General features: G+C 42.2%; 1 protein-coding gene across 1 annotated transcript; it reads left to right on the forward strand.

The window, feature by feature from the left end:
* Positions 1 to 4,506: 4,506 nt before the first annotated feature.
* Positions 4,507 to 24,717, forward strand: LAMP2 (lysosomal associated membrane protein 2). The gene is made up of 9 exons (XM_048513812.1): positions 4,507 to 4,689; positions 12,250 to 12,368; positions 13,617 to 13,827; positions 16,003 to 16,164; positions 16,771 to 17,309; positions 17,747 to 17,869; positions 18,649 to 18,715; positions 18,961 to 19,128; positions 23,456 to 24,717. The coding sequence occupies exons 1-9, from the start codon at positions 4,599 to 4,601 to the stop codon at positions 23,596 to 23,598; spliced, it is 1,623 nt and encodes a 540-aa protein (XP_048369769.1). The 5' UTR covers positions 4,507 to 4,598; the 3' UTR covers positions 23,599 to 24,717.
* Positions 24,718 to 26,713: the final 1,996 nt, after the last annotated feature.

Here is a 26,713-nt window from a genome sequence, read left to right on the forward strand (position 1 = left end):
TTTGAGGTCACAGAGCTATGCAAAGCCCAGCAGTTCAGAACAAGCAAAAGACAATTATCCCAAAAGGCTGAGCTTGCCCGTAAGAGGATCAAGTCAGCCTGAAAGTGTTTAGTTCCGGATTTTACTTGTATTAATGTTGGAGAAGGTTCAGCAACAGTGTTAAGTGCTACAACCCCAACCTGCCGCCTGATTTTCTTAGCACTTTATGCAGTTACCTACAATGAGCTTCTCCCATCAGATTCTGCCCTCTTAATGTTTAACTCTTAAGTGTAGATTCTCTTCTTCCATGAAGAGGAAAGTTGCAGCTTGCTGTTTTCCTTTGGATAGAAGAGGTACTGAAGTCCTGCATGAGTTTGCTTGTTCAATGCAGACCCAGGCAGACCAAAACAGGCTTCAACTGTAAACTAGGATGTTTTCAGTATGTAGTAATTAGTGTTTTCTAAGGAGCTGTATAGAACATCAGCTTTTCCAGGAGGCTTACAGTGCTATCCTAAGAGTTGCATCCCTGTAAGCTCATTGCATTTAATGTCTTATAAGGGTATACAACTGGTTAGGATGGTACTGTTAGAGACAACAGCAGGCCATTACTCAATAGCTCTGTGCTGGCAACCTACAAGCAAGTATATACAAGGACTGATTACTACTGGCACAGGACAATAAATCAGAGCTGTACAACTGGGGAAATCAATGTTGACTGTATTCTGATTCAGAAAGTAGCACTGTGTACCCCTGCCACAGAACTCAACTGGCTGGATCCTCTCTGTTCTAGAATGCTCCGCCTGGATCCTAGTGCCCACCAGTTTGCAAAAAGCAAGTGTTGGTGACAGTCATTCAATAAACTATGAATGCTCCTGTATCAAAGTATCACGTTCAATAATGCACAAAATAATGGTTTTTGACAAAGGCAGCACATAAAAATGAATGATCATCCTCATATTCATTTTGGGACTATATTCTAATGCAGAAGCATACAATTTTATCCACCAATGAACCTCAACTGACAGTGCTAACATCTTCATCTGAGTCAGAGTACAGACAACCACAATCACTTTTTAAAACCCTGGCTAACAGGCTGCTTTACAATCTGAGATGCAATCACTTTTCACTTGTTCCAAATCTTATCAATACAATCTACTCCCCCAGCCTCACTGTAAATAATACTGTATACTTTGCTTTGGCAGTACATATACTGAATATTTTATACTTTTACAATGCAATCCTAAACTTCTTTGCTGCTAAGTAAGTGGATTTTAGTCATTATTGTATTTAGGGTTGCAGTAGTGGCATAGCACCAACGGGGTGGGGGATGCACCTGGCATGGGCGTGGCAGGGGTGCAGGGCGCACACATGTCTCAGGTGCTGCTCCCCCTTGCTCTGCCCCTGGGTTGCACTTTGGGAGGGTTTTTTTAATCTATCACAAACGTCCAGCCACCCAAAAGGAGGATCGTTCACCTGGCACGGAAACACTGGGATCTTGCACAAGGGACTGTTTAAGAAAGTGCAGTGGTGTATCCACCAAAGGTACATGGGGGGGTCGACTGACCCCGGGTGCTCCCAATTAGATCACGCGGGGGGCCCCAGTGGGCCCCCGCAAGCTCCCAGCTGAGAGCCTGCCACAGGCCCACAGGGCGCCCCTCGGCTCGGCCTGGGCCCCGCCAGGCTGTCTGGGACTGTTGCCACCGGCTAAGGTAAGTGGGGTGCGGGGGAGGCTTCATAGGTGTTGCCCCAGGCACCATTTCCCCCCAGTGTACCTCTGAGAAAGTGGCATGGGTAACAGCCCCTTTCTACTGTTGGTGTGCCATTGCAGCCAAGAAACTTGCAATGCCATCCTAAACAGAGTGACAATCTTTCTAAATATGTTAAAGTCAGTGGGTTTAGAAACAAAGCCACTTAGAATGGCAATGTAGACTATAACTTAAGAAGACCCTAGTTCAAATTCTGTCCTTCTTCAAACTCATTGGGGGTCATTAAGCAAGCCACCTCTCTTCATTTCTCATCTGCAAAACCAGCAGAATGGTGACCAACCTTAAAGGCATGTAAGGCACACGAGAAGAGTTCAATAATGCACTGAACCAGAGGTGGGATCCAGCAGGTTCTCACCAGTTCCCGAGAGTGGGTTACTAATTATTTGTGTGTGCCGAGAGGGGGTTACTAATTGGGTCTGATTTTCCATTAGAAATTCCATTAGGTCCAAAAATCATAAAGTCCTGTTGTTTCCTATGTGGCTGGTTAGCAAAGGTAGAAAACGGAATCATTCTCCCTGTTGGGCTGTTTTAAAAACATGTTTTAGAAATATGGTAAAGTTCCTTGTTTAAGGAAAGTATCCTTCTTTTGATTTCTAGAAACAAAATTAAGTATTTGAAAGTATTAAGTATTTGACAGGCATTCAATTAGAGGTGAAGTAGTTGTTTCTGTTGGCAGCTCCACTCGATAGGACTTGCTATAATGAGTTTAAATTATGGACAGAAAGATACCAGCTGGAAATTAGGAACTTTTTTTACAGTAAGAATTTTTTACAGTAACAGAGAAATTATTAATGCCCTGCCCCTGGAATGCCCAGCCACGCCCCCGTCGTGCCCCGCCCAGCCCCATTGGCGCTATGCCACTGTTTGAATCCCACCACCATGGGAACCTGTTACTAAAAAATTTTGGATCCCACCACTGCACTGAACTATTAATTATTGAAGTGGTCATTACAAGTTTTTAATCTGTAATCCCATCCTGTAAAACAAGGAATGTATTTTGCAACAATCCCCTGTGTTTTTGAATATCTAAACACATTCCTGAATTTACGTTTCAAATAAAGTTGGCTTAGAATGCAAAAATTAAAAAAGCTATTTTGGGTAGAAAAGGTCAGTCATTGAAAGGACTCAAACTTGGAAGAACACAAGAATCTTTCATTTCTGGGCTTCCCTCTGTCTTCATTACATCAAGCAAGCAATCTTTATTATGGTCAGAGGCCAGTATAGCAAAAACAAGGTACAATTAAAAGGATAAATATATTAAAACTGTAAATATCGATCTAAAAAAAATCCACCAGCAAAAGAAAACTGGGAACACAAAAAGGTATGAGCAAATAAAGGGGATGGTCTTCATTATGTGCCCCTCATGTGCCAAGCCACCAAAGGCCTCTCCCATCAACATTTTCAAATAGGCAGCTAGAATTAACTGGTTTTAATGTTTATATTTTTGTATTGTTTTTATATTATTGTATTTATTATGTATTGATAGGTAAGCCGCCTCGAGTCCCTTGGGAGATTGGCGGGGTACAAATGTAAAATATAAATAAATAAAAATAGAAGATAACATGCAGCCGCACATTAACTATACATAAAATACACTGGATAGATAGATGTAAAATAAACCCAGCTATTTCAAACGTATAGATAATAGACTATCTAAATATTACGTGTATCTTTAAACACACCCCTGTACAGACAGCTGCAAAACACGCTGCCATATGTCAGTACCGGTATATGCGAGGCTACACGTTGCACCGCCTCCTATCCCTGCCTGCGCGACAAACATCAGCTCCTTTATTTGCAATTATTACAAGCCCTCACGTGACTTACGGGACAACCTCTGCCAGCATTTTCTGCCCGGGCCGGCTCGACTTAATTATTTGGTTTGCCGTCCCCGCCGCCTTCACGAGAGTTACCTTTCCAAACGCTGGCTCGCACGCGGGGTTGTCCGGCGGCTGATTTTGCGTCTTTTTATTTGCTTTCATCCGAGAAATTAAACAGGTCCCTTGTGCGCTTCAGTCTTATGCACATCGACTGAGAAGGAACAAGCCCCGTCTAAGTAGTTTTACTAGATCCGTTCCCTTCAACGAAGTATGCTTTCCGAGGGAAAAGTTGTCATTCTTGGGGAACTGGTTCTGGACAATACATTCTTGGAGAAGTTTGTTCTAAAACTCTCATTGAGCTCAGTGAGATTTCCTTCGGAGTAAAGATGAATAGCGGGAATACATAACAGTTAGCAAAGCAAAACGAAAAAAACGGCTATCGGGAGGATAGATAGAAAGCTGTTTTACCCCACTTTGCAGCCAAACCAACGCGTGATTCCCACGTGCTGTGCATCACAAATTCACATATAATACAAAACGGTTGCTATTTAGTCCAAACTTCTCTATCCTGATCTTTCTGGTTCTCGAGGCAACTTTTAGCAAAAAAAAAAAGCAAAAACCAACAACAACCCCAGATTACAATAAACAACTAAAAAGTTTACAAAAGACAATCAAAGCTTTACAACCCGCGCGGGAATTTTTACAAAGCGGTGTATAAAACTAACCGCGGTGGATTCCGTTCGGCATATTTTTAACGTGTTGCAATCGTTATAAATATGCCGTACTGAATCACAACGGTGCGTTAAGGATTAATGCCCTCCCGCGCCTGATCTTGAAGGAAGCTGGGGTCGTGAACCGCATAATCCACTACCTAGAGGGACGGACCTTGTGATTGGCTGGCTCCAGAAGGCTCCTCCCCCTTCTCTGCCCAAGCTCAGCTCATATGACTGGCTTCGGCGATTAGCCGGGCTGCTGATGCGGGTGAGCTGTGGCTGCGCTGGTTCGGTTCTCTCGTCTCGGTTGCGGCGCGGGCATGGAGACTTGTCGCTCCATCCTCGGCCGCCTCCTGTGTCCTCTTTGCTGCGGTCTCCTTTTCTTCGTCCTCCTCCTACTCGACAGCTCCGGTGAGAGGCGCCTTGGAGGGAAGCGGGTTCTTGCGGGGGAGGGTGGGGTGCAATTCGGATCATTTCCATCCATCCATCGACACTTGGGCAAGTTAAAAAGCAAAAAGGCTTGACTACAGAGTGAAGTTTGGGTAGTCGTTCTTGCAGGCTGCCCTTTGATGAGCGAAATTCTTAAAGAGTTTCTAGTTCTTCAGGAGATGAGGGTGCCTGTTGTGTCTCTGTGTGTCATTGTGTTGTCTGTACCTTCCAGCTAAATTATTGGGATTTTTCTTGCACTGAAGGCAACAGGCGGGCTGTTCTAGTAGCCCGATGTGGCTCGTAAGAAGCAAAATGAATTGCTGCATGTATAATTTCTCCTTGGTTCATTATGTTGTCTTTACCGATGCTATGAAAGTACCTGTTTTCAGAGGGCTTGGTCTGTGGGGTCTTTAGAGTGTTTAATCTTTTCTTGCCTGTGCGTACGCTGCTTAAATAAATATGCTACATTAATTAATTTTCTGGAAATTAAGTTGTTTAGAGTCATATTGGTCCAAAACCAAAATTTGTACATTCCATATAATGCTTCCTATTAGGACAGCACCAGTGATATATAATATGAATTACCTTCTTGCCAGGCAGTAGCACAGACTTTCGAGCACTTCTTAAAAGTCTTGCCAAAGCTGTAATCCCAAAAACGCTTGGCAGCTTGACTTGATTCATTTGGCTAGGTGAGGCTTGCATTTGATATATTCAGCTTCCTGCTACCCTTAAGAAAGAACACATTATCTGTGCTCACAACCTCCTACAGCATGCAGTCACACTCCTCGGTGTAATTTTAGTAATCAAGAACTAGAATTTATCATTTGTTTATGTTATAGTCTGTCTTTCTCACAGGCAGGTAGATTACACTTACTGAGTTAGTATAGTCAACAAAGTTGGGCTTTCAAGAACTAATGCATTAGAAATCTTTCAAGAACTAATGCATTAGAAATGAGTATTAACATGACACATTAAGCGATACAGGCATTTCTTTGGGAACCACCTTAGAATATGCTATACATACCAGTATAGACCCTAAATCCTAATAATTTGTCCAGGTTTGTGAACCATTTTGTACAGTTCAGCCATATTATCTGCGCAGAAAAGTGTGTTGGCTGTACCCTCTTGAACAGTTCAGCTTGTTTGCATAGTTTGTGGGAGGCCAGGGGGCAGGCAGCTTTCCTGACTTCCTCAGGCAGGCCATTCCGCAAGGCGAGAAAGTTATTGATTTTCGGCCATTTTTCAGGTTAGCACCTGCAGAAGCCTCTCCTAACTTGCGGTGGAGCATAGAGAGAGAGGCAATTCTGTAAATAAGAGGGGCCAAGACCATGGCAGGCTTTGTATGTGATAACCCATACCTTAAGGTGAGCTCGGTATTAAATTGGCAACCAACAGAGTCTGCAGAATGAGAATAATGTATACGTTACATCTAGTTCCCGATAATAGTCAAGCTGCAACATTCTGGACCAGTTGGAGTTTCAGAGCTGATTTGAGGGAAGGCTGATGTACAGCGCGTTACGTTAGTTACGGTGTCTTTTCAGTGTTTAACGTCAGTTCTTAGTCCGTTAACTAAGCATGACCAAGCAGTGAATCAGAACTTCTACCTTATCATTAGCAGATTTTGGATAAGGATCTGTACAGCTGAGGATCGTCAGCATATTGATGTCAAGCAGCCCTCAAACTATGAATGATTTGATGGCAGGGCTTTACATAGAGCATAGATAGAATTAGCCCTGTGGAATCCCACAAGTCTCAGAAGGATGACGGTTTGTTTTCTTTGAGTCTGATCCCTGAAGAGTGATTAAAAGCAGTTCAGCATGACATAAGATGAAGGATTCTCAGTCCAGTAAAAAGGAGAGCAAAAAATAACACCTGAGTCATTGATAGTTTTGGAATAACTAGCGACATCAATACAGTGGACAGATCTTTAATCTGGACATGAATTAACATTTGGTTTGAGGTGTGTATACAATTGGGGAAGGCAGTGGGAAACTATCTTGTAAGCATAGTCTGTCTTGTAAACGTTGGGATGGGCAGTCACCCCATGGGTCAGTAATGACCCAGTGTTTGCACAGGGAACTACCTTTACCTTTTTAAGGCCCCAACAGAGACCTCTTCCCCAAGCTATAAAGTTGATGACGTTCGAAAGCTCTGCCCGTAAGTTACAGCTCCAGTTTGTTTCATAGTTCACCTTTTCTGTTGCTATTTCCCAAAGAGAATATTCCCAAAAGAATATTCAAGGAGAATACCAAACAGAATATTTATTGTCATTTCCCTGGTTAGTGCTGTCTTTGGTGGGTAATGACAGAATTATTCTGACACTAATTTAAAAAAATGTTGTGGGGGAGTTTCTGAAGTCATCAAAGAACAGTTAGGCTGTTTTAAAAGAAACTCCTTTGTCATTTATGTAGCAGGTCTGAAAACTGAATGCAGACCAATTAGTGCTGCTTGATTTTTTCCTCCTCTCTATAAAGCAATTAAATGCGGGTAAGAGTCTGACTAGTGCAGGTGCAGTAAAGCCTTCTAACAACATTTCCCCAGTGAAATCCCAGTGATGACAGGCTGGATTGTCAGTAACTGAGCTATTTAAAAGCGAGGTAACCAATTGCAGGGGTGGGGGTTGATTGAGGTCAGCTGGGAAGTAGTTGGTCCCCTCTGTGTGCTTGACTAGGCAGCTGCATAAAAGGAAGAGACCTGGCCAAGAGGTGGAGGAAGAGGTATTTGTAAGACCAGAGTTGATCAAGGGTATTGACACATGTTACTTGGGCAACTGGACCAAAGGGCAGTTTACGGCTGAGACTGGGAGGTGGGGAGAAGTGGTGTAACTCGAACACAGCTCATGTTTGTGTTAACGTTTCTTGTTACTGCCTAGAGGAGAGCTATGGGTTTTCCAGATAGCAGAGTAGCTCTATGAGGCAAATTTGTGCTGAAGGATGGGGGTCTTAAACTGAATTTTCTCCTTCAAAAGTGGTTGTTACCTTAGTGGAGGAGGGGACACGTTCTCTTCCCCCACGCTTGTTCACAGATCTTCTGGTCTAGTTGGTTTTCGCGGGGTGGGGGAGGATTTTCTTGTTCTTTAAATAGAATATGAGCCGATGTAATATACTTGTTTTTTCTTGCATTTAGTAAACAAAGCTTATTAGTTCTGTGTCCTAGTATTTACCAATATGTAAACTGAAATCTCTGATTAGGAAGTGATTAGCCATGTTGCTTAAACAAAATTGAAACAAAATTGCAAGTTCTTTGTAAAAGTTGTTAGTGTAATACTTTTAAAAGAAACTTTTAAATGTGATTTGTTCAAAGTTCAGTGAAAAACCAAAGTGTAAATTCAGTGAAAATTATTGACCTGTTACAGTGATAACCTGTGCAGCATTATTCCAGTCTAAGACCACTGATTTCAGAGTACTTAGACTGGAGTAATGCTCCTTGTAAGACTGCACTGTGATGATGGAAACATGTTCCAACAACATGCTGATACTGTTTTGATCGATTTTAACTCTCTTCCACAGCAATTAGGGTTTAACTCTCTTCCACAGTCACTCTCTGTGGCAATACTTAGTTTAATCACCAATCTGAGATGGAGTTCTCTCTCTCCCATGTGAGAAGAGATATGTAAGAATGCAAGTAAAAAAAAACCCAAACCAGTGAATTTATGAGTTTTGTTCTTGAATTATTAAATATATTGGTGGTTTAATTTGTCCTGTTTAAAAATCAGCAAAACATTAATGTATTCTTTTTGCATGGTTACTAGGTATAATTGCCCAAGATATTAATTACAACTTTAAAACTGCCAAGCTTTCCTCATATTGCATATTCTGTGTAATGATACTGAGTCTTTAGAAATGAGAACTTTTCCATGAGAAAAATAAAACACGAAAAATTTCATGGGGAAATAATCCTGCCCCACATCTGATTCCAGCTCTAAGAAGGGCATTAAAAGCTCAATTCAAGATCTTTAGGTAAGAGTTGAGGGTCTGAAATAAAACAATTGGAATGGGAGCATATCTTCTGCAAGTATGGACATGGGATTTTATGATTCAAGTCCTTCGAATGCTTTTAGGAACCAAGAAGGAAAGTGCATTATTGCATAAGCTTTAAATTAACAGTAGATTAGAAAATATGACTAAGTGTGTGGTTTTTGAAAGTGGAAATTGGTTTCTTTTTTTCCCACTTCTACTGGAAAGTTTGGTGGGGCGGGGGGGAGTTGCTGGGTTTTTGAAGGTGGCTCCTGTTTCAGTGACCTCCTTTTGTAGACATCTGAAACATGTCCTGTTAGGAACAAATCCATGAAACTTAAGAGGCTAGCTTCAGGACTAAAGCAGAGATTCTCAACATATTTCAGCAGCAGGCCTGGAAGGAATCATGAGTCAAAACACGTTTAAAATAAATGTTTAACTTGCAGTTGGGTAAGAATAACAATAGGCAGTTGTGGTCCTGGTTGCGGTCTCATCTTGTCTGCATCAGACCTGTTCTAGAGGCATTAGGAAAAACATGCTGGTGATCAGCTGGCTGAAAAATGATGTTTCTAGTAGAACTGTTTGCTTCCACGCGTTACCTTTAAAAAAAAGGTAAATAGGAATATGGCTCTCTTCAAGCTACCACCCCAGAATGGTTTCCTGCCTGTACCATGGAGATTACTACTGGCCTATCTTTCCTGCTTGTATAAACTGAAAGCATGAAGTGTCTCCGGGAACTTAAGAAATACATGCTGTAAATGAAAAGAGTTATTTATTCTCAAACTGGGTGAAATGGTAAACAGCATTCTTTTACTCTGGCTGCTGGCTTTTAGGTTTTGAAACATGTTGTACCCATCACTAATTTTGTAATACAACATGTTCCCTTTTAAGATCCTACACACTTTGAGAGGTGTGCCCGTTCAGACATTCTTAAACAGCCTTCTTAATGTGTTACATACTGAATCTCCAATATGACAGAGCTCTGGGGAGCTCAAAAACTTGCTCACTCTTGTGATATTTCCAATGGCTCTAATATGTTCCTATGTGACTTGCGTTTTGCTTTGGGTATTTTAAAAATAAAAGTTGCTGTTTGGAAGTGCTGTAACACCCCAGGCTGTTTTTGATTCCACGCTAAAAAGCTTGCAAGAAAGGGACCGGTCTTCAGACAGTAGACTTCAGCTTCCTTCTTGTAAACTACAAACAGCAAAGTTCTTCACTTGGTCAACAATTCTGTTTCTCACAAGCTGCAAGGGGAAATGGTAATTAGGTACAGAGGAGGTCTAAGGGTACCTCTGAAGACACTGTTGCTGTTCATACTTCACCATGCGAGCAAGTTTATTTTAAGTGGGTAAGGGTTTAAAAGGTTGTGCTTTTGGCTTGTGCATCGAGCTGATACTGCCTTCCTTCCAGCTCTCACTTTGCTGAAAATATAGCCAGTGTTAGTTGCTGACCAGAGGCATTCAGTCATATGGGTTGATAGGTTCTAATTATCTCTGGGCTTAGCTGCATTTTGCTGACTCAGAAGTATTCAAGCCTCCTCTTGCTCTTGCAGAAAGGCTGTTCCAAGCTTGACTTGACTGCTGAAGGTCGAAGGCGAGCACAGAGGTGTGGTTGGTTGTTGCACTGCCTTGAGCTATCTACTGTTCCTTCCCCTAGCCAAGCATAGATCTTTTAGTTCCTTAAATGAGCACGCCCACCTCCTCAGCTCGTATCTTCTTCATGCGTTCTGATAAAGAGGAGCGTCATGAAATACATTGAGGGTCGAGGCAACAAATAGTGGTGCAACTCAGAGGATGTGGTTCAAGCATTCTCTAGAGTCTAGACAGTGGCGAAGCCACCAGGGGACGGGGGGTGCACAACGCACTGGGCGCACGATTCTGGTCACGTGGGGGGCAGAAAAATCCACACGGCCCCCCGTACGCCCCCCCCGCACCCCATGGCGCACCCCCCACTTACTTTTAGGAATGGAACATCCCAGTGAAGAAGCCTGCCTACGTTGCCTGGGCCTGGTGGGAAGTACATTTCCCAGGGGCTCCTGGGAAATGTAGTTCCCACCAGGCTCAGGCAACGCAGGCAGGCTTCTTCAGCCTGCTCCTTTCCTAAAAGTAAGTGGAATGGGGTGCTGCGGGTGGCGGGGGGCCGTGGGGGGGGTTCGAAAAAGCCAGAGTGTGCACCGGGCGCACTCTGACCTAGCTACGCCTCTGAGTCTAGGCCCAAGTAGTCTGTCATCCAGTGGCTTTCAGCTTGTGTTCAAGAAAACCTGTGGTTCCTCCTAGGTTTATTGGGGGTCTTTATGTGACAAAATCTCTAATGAGGCTGTTTGTTCAGTACTGCTGGTATTCCTCAGTAGTGTGCAAAATGAATGGATTATTTGTTCTGGAGGCTGTCAGTATCTTTCACGTGTACATATCTAGGCATTCCCCAGGATTTTCTATAGCACACTAGTCCTTCAAATGTTGCTTAGGGTACTGGTTCTCAAACTTAGTGGAGCCCACTTGTCGACTTAGTGCTTGAATTTCTCTGGATACAGTTGCAAAGAATAGTTTTTCTATCCAACAAACACGTAAAACACAGGAATATTAGTTAATGAGCTCACTTACAATTGTTCATGCTTAGTATTTATACATTTATAGTATTACTGAGTTGCAAACAGAATTTGATGGTGATTTTTTTTCACACAACAGAACCAAATCTGCTATCAAGACACTTCTTTTGCCCTCTTGTTTTCATGACCTGCCTGAGAATCATAGAGCTGAAAGAGACCACAAGGGCCCTCAAGTCCAATGTTCTGCCATGCAGGATTACATAATCAAAGCACTCCTGACAGATGGCCATCCAGCATCTGTTTAAAAACCTCAAAAGAAGGAGATTCCACCACACTCTAAGGCAGTATAATCCACTGTCAAACAGCCCTTACCATCAGGAAGTTCTTCTCAATGTTTAGGTGCAATCTCTTTTCCTGTACATAAAAAGCCATATTCAGATCCATGGGCTTAGGGAGGGGTCTGATAAAATAGCAAAGGTTCCTTTTACAACTAAATGTGTAACTGCAGTAAACGGTTGGGGGGTTAATTGGTAACCATCGTTCCAGCAAGCTATGAAACAGCCAAGCAGAATTAGAAAGAGCTAGAAAGAACTTGAGTGCACACCATAGTGCACATTCCAGAATATTCTACAATACACATGGTCATGTGACAGATGTACAGCGATCCCTTGGCAGAATAAGCAACATTCAAAGGGGTTTCTGAAGGGATATAGTTTGGGCACTACTGGTGGGAACTAAGACTTTATCTGTATCACACTGTGTTTTTAAACCATTAATTTTGTTCCAATTCAAGCTTTTAAATCATTCAGTTTGTTTTCTAGTGAAGTCTGGAAAAAGACATGCAATGTTTTGTACCTTGCATTTGAGGAGCTTCTTTAAAATTATTGTGGAACTAGCGGTAAAACATGAAACTTGTGACAGCATAAACCTTAATCTTACTTCATGCAAATATAAGCAGAAATGTGTATTAAAAAGGAATTAGTTGCTATAAGTAGTACAAATGAAAATTAGCGTTGTGTTAACAAGTAAATCATATTTTAGCTTCATCGGAGACGTATGCTGTCGATGTAGAAGTGAAGGATGCTTCCAACATCACATGTCTCTATGCAAAATGGATGATGAACTTCTCAATAACGTATGAATCCAATATTAGTGAATATGTAAGTAAACCTTCATACACTTTGCTGTTTGTACTGTTTCAGTATATTTTTATGCAAAGTTATAGAACAGTCTGTACTGTGAATAGCTGTTATGTCCAAGGCTAAAGTAGTAAATGATGTATTTGAAGCAAACTATTTAAAATAAGATGCTGTTTTCAAATTAAGAAGACACACCAATATGGTAACTTAATAGCTGATTGGCAGGGGACCTGCAAGGAGTCTGGACAATATTTCCTCCTGTATCCTCCTCCCCACACTGCTTCCTCTTCCTCTCCCTTTTCCTGACTGACTCCTGCTCTCCTTCCTACCATCCTTTATCCATCCCCACCATTGTCAGCTTTCCCTCTCTCTGGCAGCCTTTCTTCTTTTCCATTTCTTTGCTTCTTCCTTCTCCTTTGAATGACTGAAACCAAAACTTGGAAAGCTCAACAGTATTGCTGTGGCTGCAGAGCAACCTTCTTCCAAGACCTCAAAGGTTTTGTAACACAGTCCTACAAGGTCTTGGTGGGCACTCATCTCTTAAAGTTGCAGATGTTCCTTTTGATTAGAGAGTTTGCAGTACCCACTCTTATTTCTTAATAAATAATTAGAATAGGTTCAAAATGTCTATTTATTCCTTTCTTTCTCTATATATATTCTGCAGCCACAGGAATCTAATTCCAAATTCCTTTATACTTCCTCCTGTAATAGTGTGTCCAAGCTTTAAAGCAGTTTCAAAAGGCTACACGGTCCTGAGGAAATTACTAGTATGGAATTCCAGGCTACATTGAATAAATTAAAATTTTATTTACGTTTGTCCTTTAGCTTACATGTTTCAGGAAATAATTTACAGTAAATAAAATAAACTGATGTAACAACATCTGTAGGTAACTTTCACTTTACATCAATCCACTCTCACTCCTGTACATCTCTGAGACCCTATTAGGATTTGACTCCAATTCTAGTCTCTCAGTGTTTCCACACACTCTGACTCAGTTTAGCTCAGATTGACGCTCTGTCAATCTCCAGCACAGACTGCTGTCTCTCTCCCCAGTTCAACTCTCAGTTCAACACAGACTCTACTCAGTCACTCCCTATTGCCAACTAACCACCTTGCGCTCTCACTTTAACGCATGTGCAGAGCGTGACAACCCAGAACTGGAACAGAAACTGAAGTATGCCATTTTGGTCGATCTTATCTGAAGGAGATTAGTTGTACTTCTGCTGGTAATGTCGGTAATGTCAGTTATTATTTCTGCTATCTTTCAGAAAAACATAGCTTTTATGCTCCCACAAAATGTGAACTATGATGGAAGCAGTTGTGGTGACGAAACAAGTGGCCCTCAGCTATCAGTAGAGTTTGGAACTGGAAACATCTGGAGCATCAACTTTACGAAAACGCATGATACTTACCAAGGAAACATCACGTTTATCTACAATACCGATGATGTGGAATTATTTCCAGATGCTAAAAGGAAAGGTAAGCATGGGATTCCAGGTGGTTCTGTAATTTTGCTGCTGTGTTTCTTTTCATAGGCTGATTCCGCATGGGCCAAAAACAGCAGTGTGAAAATGGTGTAAAGGAGTTTAAAACAGGGTAAAAGGGTTTATACTGTTTTCACACCGCTGTTTTTGGCCCATGCGGAATCAGCCATAGTTGCTGATAAGACTGAAATCAGGACTCAAACTCTGGTAATTGCAGAAGGATAGCCATGTTAGTCTGTAATGGCAAAATAAAATCCAGCGGGACCTTAAGTAATAAAAGTGTATAATCTGTTTGGTGCCACTAGACTGTTGCTTTCTTTTGCTAAAATGCTAAGTCGCAGTAGTACATATTGTACACCCAAGTGTCTGAATTTTATAATCTGTAAAAATGTTCTAGGGATTGTGCTATGTTGTGTACCTTCTCTTCTGCCTAATTCAGATATAGCAATCCCAAGAGGGGCAGCCCATTCTGCCAAATCTTAAAATTCCCATGTATTTTAAGATTTTGGCAGGTGCTTCCCACTTCAATCGTCTTTGTATTAATAAGAGAAAGAAATAGTTTTTTCCCAAAAAAAACCTGTTTGGAGAACTTCAAGATTACTATCACATTTCTGTTCCTACTTCTTTTTTCACAACTGCAGTATATACTGTTCTGTGTAAAATAATCTTGTTCTTAGAGATGAAGGCATTATCTTCCTGGCCACCCAAGCTGGAATGTTCTGTAAAGTTTTATGTGATTTTCTCAAGGACGTATAGCAACCATGTTACCTTTTCTGCTCTGGGTGATCCTAATTGCTGTAAGCAAAGTGATCTCTAGATTGACTGGCAGATTACAGAATCTCAGAACTGTTCTCAATAACACGAGTCAGCATATTGGAAGTGATGATATATTTATGTTCTGTGTCTAGCAGTTGGAAAATCATGATGAGCTACTAAGCTATCTTCCATTGAAACAGTTTAGAATGTAGTAAGCGGCGCATCTGTTCCTTTTTGGGCTATACCTTCACCCAGCTACACATAAAATGCAGTATTGCCTACAAAAGCTCATTGGCTTAGCGTTCCTTGGTCCAAAACGAATGCTGGAAAATCAGGATCAGATGTCCCAGTTCAGTTACAAAGCAGTTGTGTAGCACTACTTAAATAGATTGGGAAAGCACAGCTGGGGTATGTGCATTTAATTTCCACTTCCCCCGTGTCATTTCCTTGAACTAGATGATCTTCCAAATCTGTTAGCCCCACAATGAGATATACAGGGTACTGGCTTCAGAGGCTAATCTAGTTCAAAGGAAGGGAGGAAGCACATGACAAACGCTTCAGAACACACTCTGCTACACAACTGCCTAATCAAGTCAGTGCCTTAAGCAGCGGCTTTGAAATAACCTATTGGCAAAGCTGGTAGTATATCTCTTGCATCCCATCGGATTGGGCCTTAGAGTTCTGCATCAGCTTGGTTGTCTACCTGCAGCACAGTTGGGGCTTCCTTCCTGTACCTTGAGTTCTATTGACCCTGGCATAACTTGCAGAGCCAATGTGGTGTGATGGTTAAGAGCAGTGGACTGTAACAAAACCAGGTTTGATTCACCACTCCTCCACATGAGTCACATACTCCAATCTGGTGAACTGGATTTGCTTCCTGGCTCCTACACATGAAGCCTGCTGGGTGACCTTGGGCCTGTCACGGTTCTCTCAGAACTCTCTCAGCCCCACCTACTTCACAACATGTGGTGGAGAGGAAGGGAAGGAATTTGTAAGCTGCTTTTAAACTCCTTACAGGGGAGAAAGGTAGGGTATAAATCTGAACTCTTCTTCAGATAACTGTGAACCTTCCCCTCCAGCTTCATGGAGAATGGGAGGGGTGTGGTTAAGTGGTAGAACATCTGATTTGCAAGCAGGAAATCCCCAAGTTCAGTCAGCGGCTTCTCCAATTAATGTGTCGTAGCTGTTACGAAAAACCCTGAGGAGCTGCTGCCAATCAGAGGAGACAGTTCTGATTGTAATAGAACAATGGTCTGACTTGGTGTAAGGTAGCTTCATTTATCAATGCCAAAAGGAGACCCACAAAAAGAAGTCCTGCCCTGTCAGCGTACTGTGTAAGAATAAAGTGTGCGGTTCTTTGCTTTGTACCCAGAATGCATAAATGACCTCTCCTTGCATGGTTCTTTCGCTTCAGGACCAATCATTACCTCTGCATACTATCCTGTGCATCCAGTTCAATTAAATACAGTATTCACCTGTCGGCAGGTGGATTCTGTTCAAGCTGGCAATGTCACAAATGACTTCTGGAACATCAGTCTTCAGGCTTTCCTTCAGAATGGCTCCTTAAGTACAAAACGTGAGTAGTCAGCCATGTGCAAGTATTTTCTCTAACACTATACAGAGCAGTGAATGACAGCTGCTACCTAGTTCAGTCTCTGAACATTTAATCACTTTGTCTACCCTGTCTGAGTCCAGACATACGGCTTAAAACTGTAACTGTCAAATACAGGTTTGGTAGGAAACATGGACTAAATTCCTGGACTGCTTCTGCTGCTTCACCTGGTTAAAGTTGGTGGCTGACCTTTGCCATTTTAAGCAGTAATAAAGTAATAACTAAAGCCGTGGGTATTGCATATTTTAAATTAGTTATCCACTAGGTCAGTGGTTCTCAACCTTCCTAATGTCGTGACCCTTTAATACAGTTCCTCATGTTGTGGTGACCCCCAACCCTAACATTTATCCATTTTACAGATGGAGAACATTGATGCCAAGAGTCTTAGGCGACCCCTGTGAAAGGGTTGTTCGACCCCCAAAGGGGTCCCGACCCCCAGGTTGAGAACCACTGCACTAGGTATAGCTTTTCATGAATGACCTCATCTTAAAGAATTATGCTTGCCTCCATTTGAGTATTAATGTCCAAGACTATTGCTGTTACTGGAATGTACTTATCTTTCCTTTTTAGATACTCATTGTGATAAAGATGCTGCAGCTTCTCTTCTGTCTACGGATACCACTACTGTACCTACTACAACAGTCACTTCCACTACTACTGAACCTACTACAACAGTCTCTACCACTACTACTACTGTACCTACTACAACAGTCTCTACCACTACTACTACTGTACCTACTACAACTGTTTCTACCACTACTACTACTGTACCTACTACAACTGTTTCTACCACTACTACTACTGTACCTACTACAACTGTTTCTACCACTACTACTACTGTACCTACTACAACGGTTTCTACCACTACTACTACTGTACCTACTACAACAGTCTCTACCACTACTACTACTGTACCTACTACAACCGTCCCTACCACCACCACTATAACTACAGCTACTACTATTAAAACAACAGCTTGGTCACATGTTCCTCTATCGGTTGTCAAAGTAGGGGAGAAGCCTGTCACGGGAAACTACTCAGTCAATGTTGGTACCACAAGCTGTCTCCTGGCAAGCATGGGCCTGCAACTGAACATCTCTAAAGAACAGGTTTTATATTGAACATACCTTCTAGCTATAGCCTTGTAATATTAGGGTTTGTGGATCACTTGAACATTGTGTACTTGCTACTCACAAAAGGAATAGAGAAGAGTACATGGGCTTAGCAGGGTTAAAAGTACCTCCTCAGGGCAGTGGGAGGGGGCAAAAATCTTCCAACTATATTCTATTACTCTGCTATGCTTGAAGTGCTGTCTTGGCTGCTGAAGCACTGTTCTCCAGTAGAGGGAGCCCAAAGCTTCTGAGATACAGTAATGAGGCCTGTTAGCTGGGCAACCACGAGGTTGCCCTTGTAGCTAGGAAAAGTCGGTAGAAATAAGGTAATACTGACCTGCTGCAGTTGGGGAGTTCCACAGCTTGTCATGATGGTTGTTGGGCAGCACAAACTTGTGAGAAAGGCTATTAAAACTTGTTTCTAATTTTTTTAGGGCCATTGGTTGATTAATATTGATCCAAATTCTACTGTGGCTACTGGTAAATGTGGTGAAAGAACAGCAGACCTCAGGCTGAATGATAACAACAACACAATTATTGATTTCTTATTTGCAATTGTAAGTAAACTGTTGGGTGCATATGAGATGCCTTCAGTTTTTTTCTTTTAATGTGCATTGAATTACCTTTTCCTTTGGCCCTTTTAATGCTAAGGTAGGATTACTGGAAGGGAACCATATCTCAATAGTACTGAGTACGCTTGACATATTGCAAATGTCAGGCTCAGTTCCTCTGTGTAAAAGGATTGAGTGGCAGATGATGGGAACCATTTATCCAAGATCATAGATAGCCTCTGCTAGGATAAACATTATTGGGCAAAGTATGCAAATCATCTGCTCTGGTAAAAGGCAGCTTTGTGTGTTGTTATTCCTGTTTGACATCTGTTTCACTTGGTTTAAAGCAATGGGTGAGTTGGTTGGCCCGCAGAGTATGGGGAACACAAATATTTTGTTTTTAAAAAAACTTGACCCTGCCTCTCCGTGTGCTTGAAACAATTGGAAGTGGCATAGAAATGGGCTGACAGTGCCGGTGGGAAAACCCTTCTGCCTGCTATTCAAGTTTCTTATGTAAATACCTCCTCATATATCCAGCTCCTGTTGAACTTGTCTGAGCTCAGTAACATTCCAGTGAGCACTCAACTTGAACGTGAGGGGAAGTATCATGAACTGATAAAGGGCAAAGTCCTCAGGCCATGTGTAGGAACACAATTGGGGCATTATCTAGCAATTCTACATTCATAATTGTGGCATTAACCGGCAATTCAACATTCATACAAATAGTCGTAAAGCTGTCTCCACTACTTGTAACTTAAATTTGGTTGGGTCTGTTTTTTAAACAGAAGAACACAAGCTCGGATAAGTTCTACCTGAAAGGCGTGAACATCACTCTCGTTCGTCCTGCCAATGGTAAGATGCTAGTTGGTTTGAAACAATCAAATATGACCTAGCAAATAACTTTCCTGACTTCTCAGTTCATCTTGAATTGGGTTTACCTGACTGTCTAGAAATTCAGCCTGGAATATCATGTTGTGCATTTTTCCAAGCACTTAACAGAAGGTAAACTTTCCTAGCTTCAGGATGCTTTAAAATCATAATTGGGTTTTACAATCCCAAACCTATCATTGGTACGATTATATTAAATTGTTTTACAGGTTCTCTTTTCGCTGCCAACAACAATCTCAGTTCCTGGGAAGCCTCCTTGGGTAGTTCGTACATGTGCAGGAAAGAAGAAACTCTTGTCGTGACGGAGGGATATCGAATAATGACCTTTGATCTGAGAGTTGAGCCATTCAATGTAAAAGAAAACAAGTTCTCTACAGGTAAGAATGAATCTCCAGCCAAGCAGGCTTGAGGAGGGTTGCTATGAATCCTTACGCTCTCTCGTAGGAACAAAATAAAGATGCCCACTGAATCTTTTGGCCAGTGGTTAGCTTCTGCACCCAAGTGACCAGCCTTATGTATGTACAGAATATTGGGATTTTAAGTGGAATTCAAATTGTGATTGAACTAGAGGTGCAGGTGCTATCCAAAACGCTAGTTATGATTTTAGTAAGCAATCTATGCCATTAGCTCTCAACAAAAGAGATACAGAAGAGCAAACCCACTCGATACCAGAAATTCCTACCAGCCCAGCCTTACAGTCCTTCAAAAGGCATCATCCCACACACCATCCTTTAAAGGAAATGTTCAGGCAACCTACTGTGGGTTCTCCAGGCTACCTTCAGAGACATGTCACTGTAAGATGTGGGCCACAGAAACTCATCTTATGGTGACATACCTCTGAGGATACCAGCAATAGATGTGGGCGACACAATCAGAGCTAAAAGCACCAGACCATGGCCACACAGCCTGGAAAACCCACAGCAACTACTTGATTCCAGCTGTGAAAGCCTTTGACAATTTTCCAAGCAGCTTGTCAGACTAAATTTTAGTATTCGTTTTGCATTGAGATCTGTTGTGTTCTAACTGGAAAGCCTCCTCAGAAGCAGTGGGCCTGTGTGGTCCCAGCGCCGCATCTGGGCACCTAGCATTTTGGATATGGCTGCCCAGCTTCTTTCAAAGGACTGGGGGAAAAAATCAGAAAAAAGCCTCCCGCCACCGGAAATCCCCCATTGGGTTGAATGGACGTCTGCCACCAAAAAGCTGTGTCCCAAGCCCTGAATACCAGCGCAACAGGGGCAACAGCTGGGTGGAAGCTGGCTAGCATTGGCTTCTCCCCCAGACCGCCCCCATTGTAGGGACACTGATGGTGTTCAGCACTGTGTCCCACCACCAAGGAGGACCACGATGGCTCCCCAATGGGGAGGGCAAATCCACTGGTGTGGCCCCCACTGCTTCTAGCAGCAGATATGCCCTCCCCTCCCCTTTGCATAGGACCATTAGTCTTCTTTTCAGACTTCCTTTAATAAGCTACACAGTGAAAGCAGATTTTGCTGCAAACATGTCTAATTCTGACTGTGGGGGGTTGATCATGGAATGTAATACGAATATATGAATTTCACTAGTCACATCATCACTTAGCATGCCCAGGATGAAGGATCTTCAGCATGTAGTGCTGGACTGTCTGAGCTTTCCCATGCTTTAAACGAGCTTCCTCCTTAAAAAGTCTTTTCTGTGGTCCACAATCCTTGCTACTCCCAGGATATTGTGTCACCTAGCATCCTAGTACAGAGAGGCTGTCCAGATCTGTGCTTTATGTGGAGTCTGGCATTGATCCAGTTAATGGACATGCTACAATTATACATCAAATACTTCAGCTATTTCCTAGTAATCTTGCAAGGATTTCCAAGAGATATAAAGCGTTAATAATTTGGTTGCCTAGAAGACATCTGACTATTTGTATTCTAATCCATGGAGGGGTGTGGTAGTAGGCTTTTTATGTTGCAGGATTTAGTCTTACTGCTAACCACTTTAAGTCAGAGTCTTTTTTTGAATTATTCTTGGCAAACATTTTTTTCCCTTTTGTCACCACCTTCTTGCTTACAGCGCAGGAGTGTTCACTGGATGACGACACCATTTTAATCCCGATCGCAGTTGGCACTGCTCTTGTAATCTTGATTGTCTTTATAGTGTTAGCTTACGTGATTGGCAGAAGAAAAGGCTATGCTGGATATCAGACACTGTAAATCTTGTGACTCTTCTCTCTCGATTGTGATTCAAGCAAGGGTAAACTCTAAAAACGAAGCCCAGCTATCCAGATTAACAGTTCTGAAAAAACATAAAGATGTGTGCACAGAGACCCTACAACAATCCAGAATGTGTCTTCTAAACCTGTTAAGATTTCGAAAGATGTATGAAACTGGAGTATGGGCATGGTGAAATCTAGGCGACAAGTTTAAACAAGATCTTTTGATGTAAAAATGTCACATAAAAAATGTACCAGTTAAACAGGCAGAAGTCTCAAAAAGGAAATTATCCTAAGTGAAATCAGAATATTGGAGAAAGCAATGGAGAATTGGAATTGGTACATTCCGTTGTTTACAACTGAGTGATAACCTGGCTGCCTTGGTGACTACCGCTTGAAATCCCAGAACTTGTCAAGTGCACTGTGCAGTGCATGTGGTGTTCTTCCTGCTAATGGCATCATGCACTGAAAAACTCAACAGCCCTTCAATATCAATAAGCTTGCTAGACAAGTGCGCACTAGCTTCCTTTACTAGTAGTGCTGCAGTAGTAACTGTTACCGTTCCTGTATCCAGAATACCTGCATTTGGTATGCAGAAATTTGGTATGCTAGAAAACTGCAGAATCCAATCTCGTGGGTGTAACTATTCACTATCCACAGCGGCAGGCAAAACCTTTCATCTTGCTAGCCCTCTTTTTAAAATAACAGAACCAAAACTGACAGGTCATATTCCTTGAAGTGCCCTTAAGTTGCAGAGTAACTGGATTCCTAATTAAACACTTCTGTCCAATTCAGCATCTGTTAAAAACAGCTGATCAGCATGAGTGTCTATAGTGTATCTGTTACAGAGCAGATATTAGTTGGTTTGTGTGCTTGGGTGTGCATTTAAACGTCTTCATTTTGCTGATTACTGCAGTTTTGTTACTTGGGGTAAACTTGAAGTATGTAGCAGTGGTGGGGGGTAGAGCTTGAGCAATGGTAAATTCCACCTTACATTGTTACAGTTTGTGAGAGTGCAGATCTACTGCTGAATTTGTATTTGTTCAAGTAGGAATTATGCTGTACAAGCTGCATTAAATGTATAGTTTTTGTGACTAACATGTGAGGGAGTTGCCTATTAAAGAATTTTCTTGGGAGTTTGACAAACTGCTGTGGCTTAGAATGAACTCTAAGGAGGACAATTTCAGCAAAGGGACCTTAAACCTGACCATTTTGTGTTTTGCTGCACCAGTAATTGTTTACATTTAGCTGAGAACTTGGCTCTATCTTAAACTGTGTTTTTTATACTCTGTAGGTATTAAATTCCACTTAAAATTAGGCTGCTTTTCAGCCTTTACATAATCATCCTTTTGTGGCTTGATCAGACAACAAGATGGCTGCTTATGGCAACTCTTTCTCCTTGCATTCTTCAACAAATAGTTGGCTTGTAGTTAACTCTCCTAGATACCTGCTTCTTGGCTTGCAGACACAAAGAGGACCATCTATCCGCATACTGTTGTAGTCATTGTCTCTTCACCTGCTTCTTAGGAGGGAAGCATAAGCTGAACTGCTTGGTAGCAAAGGCTTATTTTCTGACGCCACTCACCAAGCACTAAGCACTAACTGGCTCATGTAAACCTCTCCAACATCACTTTCCACTCTAATCTGTTGACGTTATTTGTACAGTATATTTCTACTTGTGGATGTAATTGTCTATCTGCACAAAAATGCTTTAATAAAGACTCTTCTATTCATAAGGAAGCTTGGTCACATTGCTTAATGGAGGGGGGGGTGGGCTTTCTACAAAAACTTCTCTGCACCAGTCCCAAGTGAGGAGGTCTCTTGCTCAGAAAGAAGTGGCTTTCAAACTAGCAAGTGGGAATCAAGCTGCAAGTTGTGGAAGCACAAACAGTACTTCAGCCTTAACGGTAAAATTAGTATTTTTCTTTTGTCAAATATAAAAAAAGGGGGATGGTTGCCTTTCATATGATCTGGCCACCACAGCTGTAGGCTTGTGAATGTTCCATAGTTGCAGAAGTGAGCGGCTCCACTTAAAATGTGCCATTGCAGAACCGTGCTGGGTAGGACCAGTGGTCCAGCATTTTGTTTCAGAAAGTAGCCAATGAGTTGCCTTGAAGGGCTAACCAACAGGCTCCAGAGGCCAGAGCCTTTCACAGACATTGCCTTCAGGTATCTAGATCAGGGGTAGGGAACCTGCGGCTCTCCAGATGTTCAGGAACTACAATTCCCATAAGCCTCTGTCAGCATGGCCAATTGGCCATGCTGGTAGGGGCTGATGGGAATTGTAGTTCCTGAACATCTGGAGAGCCGCAGGTTCCCTACCCCTGATCTAGAGATTCCTGGTGTTACAGAGTTAACCAGCTGAGTTTTTTTGGAGGGTAGCATATTCTGATACCCAGGGTGAGCAGCCTCCTATCGTGAACCAACCTTGAGATTTTAAGTGGGAGGCGGGCGGAACTGTTTCATCCTCTATGAGGGACACTCAATGGTTTAACTTTACTCGTTACCCTTTTTCTATTCAGCTGAAGACTGCAGCCCAGAGGTGGACAACTTCTTTGTGCCTATTGTGGTGGGAGCATCCTTGGCAGGATTAGTGTCTCTGATTTTCATGGCTTATTTTTTTGGTCTCCGAAAACGTCGTGGCTCTAGCTATCAGCAGCTTTAAAAACAGAATATTCTTCGGGCGGAACGCTTTCCCCTTTCAACCACCTGAGAAGTGTTTTGCACCTGCAGAGTTTTTAGGCCTTATGTATGGATTTTTTAAAAAGATGCATGTGGACATGTGGGGATTCAAAGAGAAAACAATGGTTGCTTATTGAGTTGTCATATGAATAAGTTTGAACTAATTTTATGTTGAATTGCTAGAGGCTGATCTTAAGCCAAACACACTTTTTTCAAAAGAACATCACTGCAGTGGCTGAACACCGTGGTGGGAAGGGCTCCCACAGGTGTCCCTGCTCTTTGAAGCCTGGTACAGAATTCATGCTGGCTCCTTGCAAACCACGGCTCAGGCATTTGGAACCCAGCTTTGTGAATGCTTGCTTCCCTCCAGTCCCCTGGAATGTAGTTCCACCCCTTTGACCTCCAAGTGTTGACCTTGGCTTTCACTTAGCACCCTTAGTCATGATTATTTTGGAATCTGTTTTATTCCAACCATTGTTTACATTGGCACATGTGTAATATGCGGTTGGTGAAGGGACTGGGAAGGTGCTCCAAAGAGCAGAACAGAGCACGTGTTCCCAAAGTCATGTCCCAATTTGCAAACCGTGGCCTGTTGAAAGACTGCACCAGCTTAAAACCCAAATAAGCAAATGGGTCTTCACCTTGTTTGAATCAGATGTGCAGTGAAGGGCTAGTTTGGGGTTCTCTTCAACTGCTTTGAGCTAAAAGTTTATTCTGACAATTGGGACATTGTCAGATAAGCTCTGTTCATCCTTGCCTTCCATAGGAAATGAGCTTTGCACTCAAAATGTATGAACATTTTAACAGATTTGTGGAGCAGATGTGTACGTGTATGTATGCTGTTTCAATGGGTGGAGGCGGTGGGTGTAGCAAATGGGTACTTTCCCACTGTAACCCAACACCCTTGATTATGTGAAGGCTTCATTCTTCAAATGTGGAGCTAAGCGTAGAGATTACCAATGTGAATATCTGAAGTCCTCATTTCTGCAGAATGTTGTACCTGCTGCCATTATATAAAGAGCACTGTAACTTTGTTCTGATGTTTGTGAACAACAGCCAGTGTTGTGCCTTATTACAAAATGTCTCTAATTATTATGCATACCCTGTTATTGCCTGTGTGATTTATTTGGTTTTTGTTTTTATTTGGTTTTTGCTCGGTCTAATTCCACACACTTGGAGTATACACTCTTACTGAAATACTTGCTTTGAGAGCTGCTAGGAGAGGCTAAAAAGCAGAACAGAAGTTTTAAATTACAATTAAAACAGCAATAGCAATTAGTCCTTTAGGACAACTATTATCCTTTTTGACAGGAGTCACCATTCTGCAAAGCAACCCTTAGTTCTCTGACGTCTTTGGTTAAACTCTAGAAGCTGTGTTACAGTTACAACACATTGTTTTAACATAAGCTTGTAAACGTTGCCTTCTACCATGAGCATCTGTGCAGAAAACGCTTCTAAAGAAATGGGTGGCATTGCAAATACTGGGTTGCCCTTCGGAGCGTATGTCTCCAGTCATGCTTTAAAAGCTGATAATGCTGAAACAAACCTCCTCACTTATGCACTTGGCTTGGGAATCAAGTTGAACCTCTGGAGTAGGATGTTTGGTGGTACTTTTTTCCACTTGCCTCTTTGAGACTCTGCCCTGAACTTGCCTTCTGGAGCTGCAACCCCTGGCTATTTTGAAGCATTGGCTAGCATTCATTTCACCACAGAAGAGCATCTGTGTCTGTTTGCCAGTCCGATGTGAAGGCCAAAGGTTGACGTGGCATAGATCACGCACTGGCATTTCTTTGATGTGGAGGAGACTGCCGGCAGCAAGTCAGACAAACTGTGTGCAGAATGGTGACTTAAGTTGCCAGTTTTTCTTCTGCCTTGTCTGTGGAGATAGAAGTGAATTGCTGGTGGAGAATTAAACACTGCTATTTGGGGGTGACTGTTTCTCCAGCCCACAGCTAACACTAGAGTCTAAATTGATTTGCATTGTTTTGGGACATTGTGATTTTTTTTTTTTTGCAAACTTTGAGTTACCTTAGTGAAGAACAGCTTGTGGAGGGGAAGAGGGCAGTTAGCACAGCTTTGCAAATATACCCATAGATATTAGACCACCAACGTTTGCTGTGGTCCAACAGACTTGTTTATTTAGTATTGCTGGCATAGAAAGAAACCATTTCATTTGATTCCTTATTTAGTCCACAAGCATCTCCCTAAGGATCTCATGGCAGTGTACTTTATTCTTTGTGCCTCCATTTTGTCCTTGCAATAACACTGTAACATAGATTAGGCTGGGAAAGTAACTACCAAAGGTCTCCCAATAAGATTTATGGATGGGAAGGTGGAACATGAATTTTCCAACACTCTAACCCCTGTACAATACTGGTTCTCTGGCTAGATTTCTTTGCTAGGGGGAAATTTTTGCTTTCTGTGGATGAGTTATCATAGCTCAGAGCACCCAACACAACCCCAGATGCATCACCCACAGCCAACTTGGACAGATGCAAGATGGGGCAGTTAGAATGGGACTTTGAGGTCAACAAGGCACACACACACTGGGAGTCTGAGGTAACTGGACAGAAATCTTCAGAGACATAATATGGTTTTGCTTTCCCTGTCGTCTTAATTAGGCTTGGTTTTTGGCCCTGGTTGAAAGCAATTGTTGCCTCATGTGTATATAGAAACTTCCAGAACAATGTTGTGTTTGTGTGATGTGAGAATAGCTTGTGCAAGTCATTTGGGATGGGGACCGTAAGGTGCCTCTTCAGTGTTCACACCCCACCTCCACTTCTCACTAGATGAAGAATTCCCCAGTGGCATCTTATCCCCCCCCCCACACACACACACACAAAAACCAAATCCTGAAACCTTCCCAGCCTCTGAGTTCCTATGCAGATCCAAAGGAGCAACTGACCAGTTCACAGCTGGATCATCTCCTGATGTTTACCAGCCGCACAGTTGTTGCAAAGAGATGTTTTCAACAGAGCCCTTTCATTATATCTTAAAGAGGATACTAAATTCTCCTTTGGCAGATCTTAACAATGATGCTACTTTCTGTAACGCAGATTTTTTTTTCCTAATGTTGTGCTCTGATAGATGGGACAGTG

Source organism: Sphaerodactylus townsendi, linkage group LG13 (genome assembly GCF_021028975.2).
Source record: "Sphaerodactylus townsendi isolate TG3544 linkage group LG13, MPM_Stown_v2.3, whole genome shotgun sequence".
Classification (NCBI taxonomy): domain Eukaryota; kingdom Metazoa; phylum Chordata; class Lepidosauria; order Squamata; family Sphaerodactylidae; genus Sphaerodactylus; species Sphaerodactylus townsendi.

What these genes read in the sequence shown, in the direction of transcription:
- LAMP2 (XM_048513812.1), top strand. Translation starts at nt 4,599, where the DNA reads ATGGAGACTTGTCGCTCCATCCTCGGCCGCCTCCTGTGTCCTCTTTGC. An exon ending in TGGCTCCTTAAGTACAAAAC is followed by an intron (nt 16,165 to 16,770) that starts GTGAGTAGTCAG and finishes TTTCCTTTTTAG; the next exon opens with ATACTCATTGTGATAAAGAT. An exon ending in TTGATTTCTTATTTGCAATT is followed by an intron (nt 17,870 to 18,648) that starts GTAAGTAAACTG and finishes TTTTTTAAACAG; the next exon opens with AAGAACACAAGCTCGGATAA.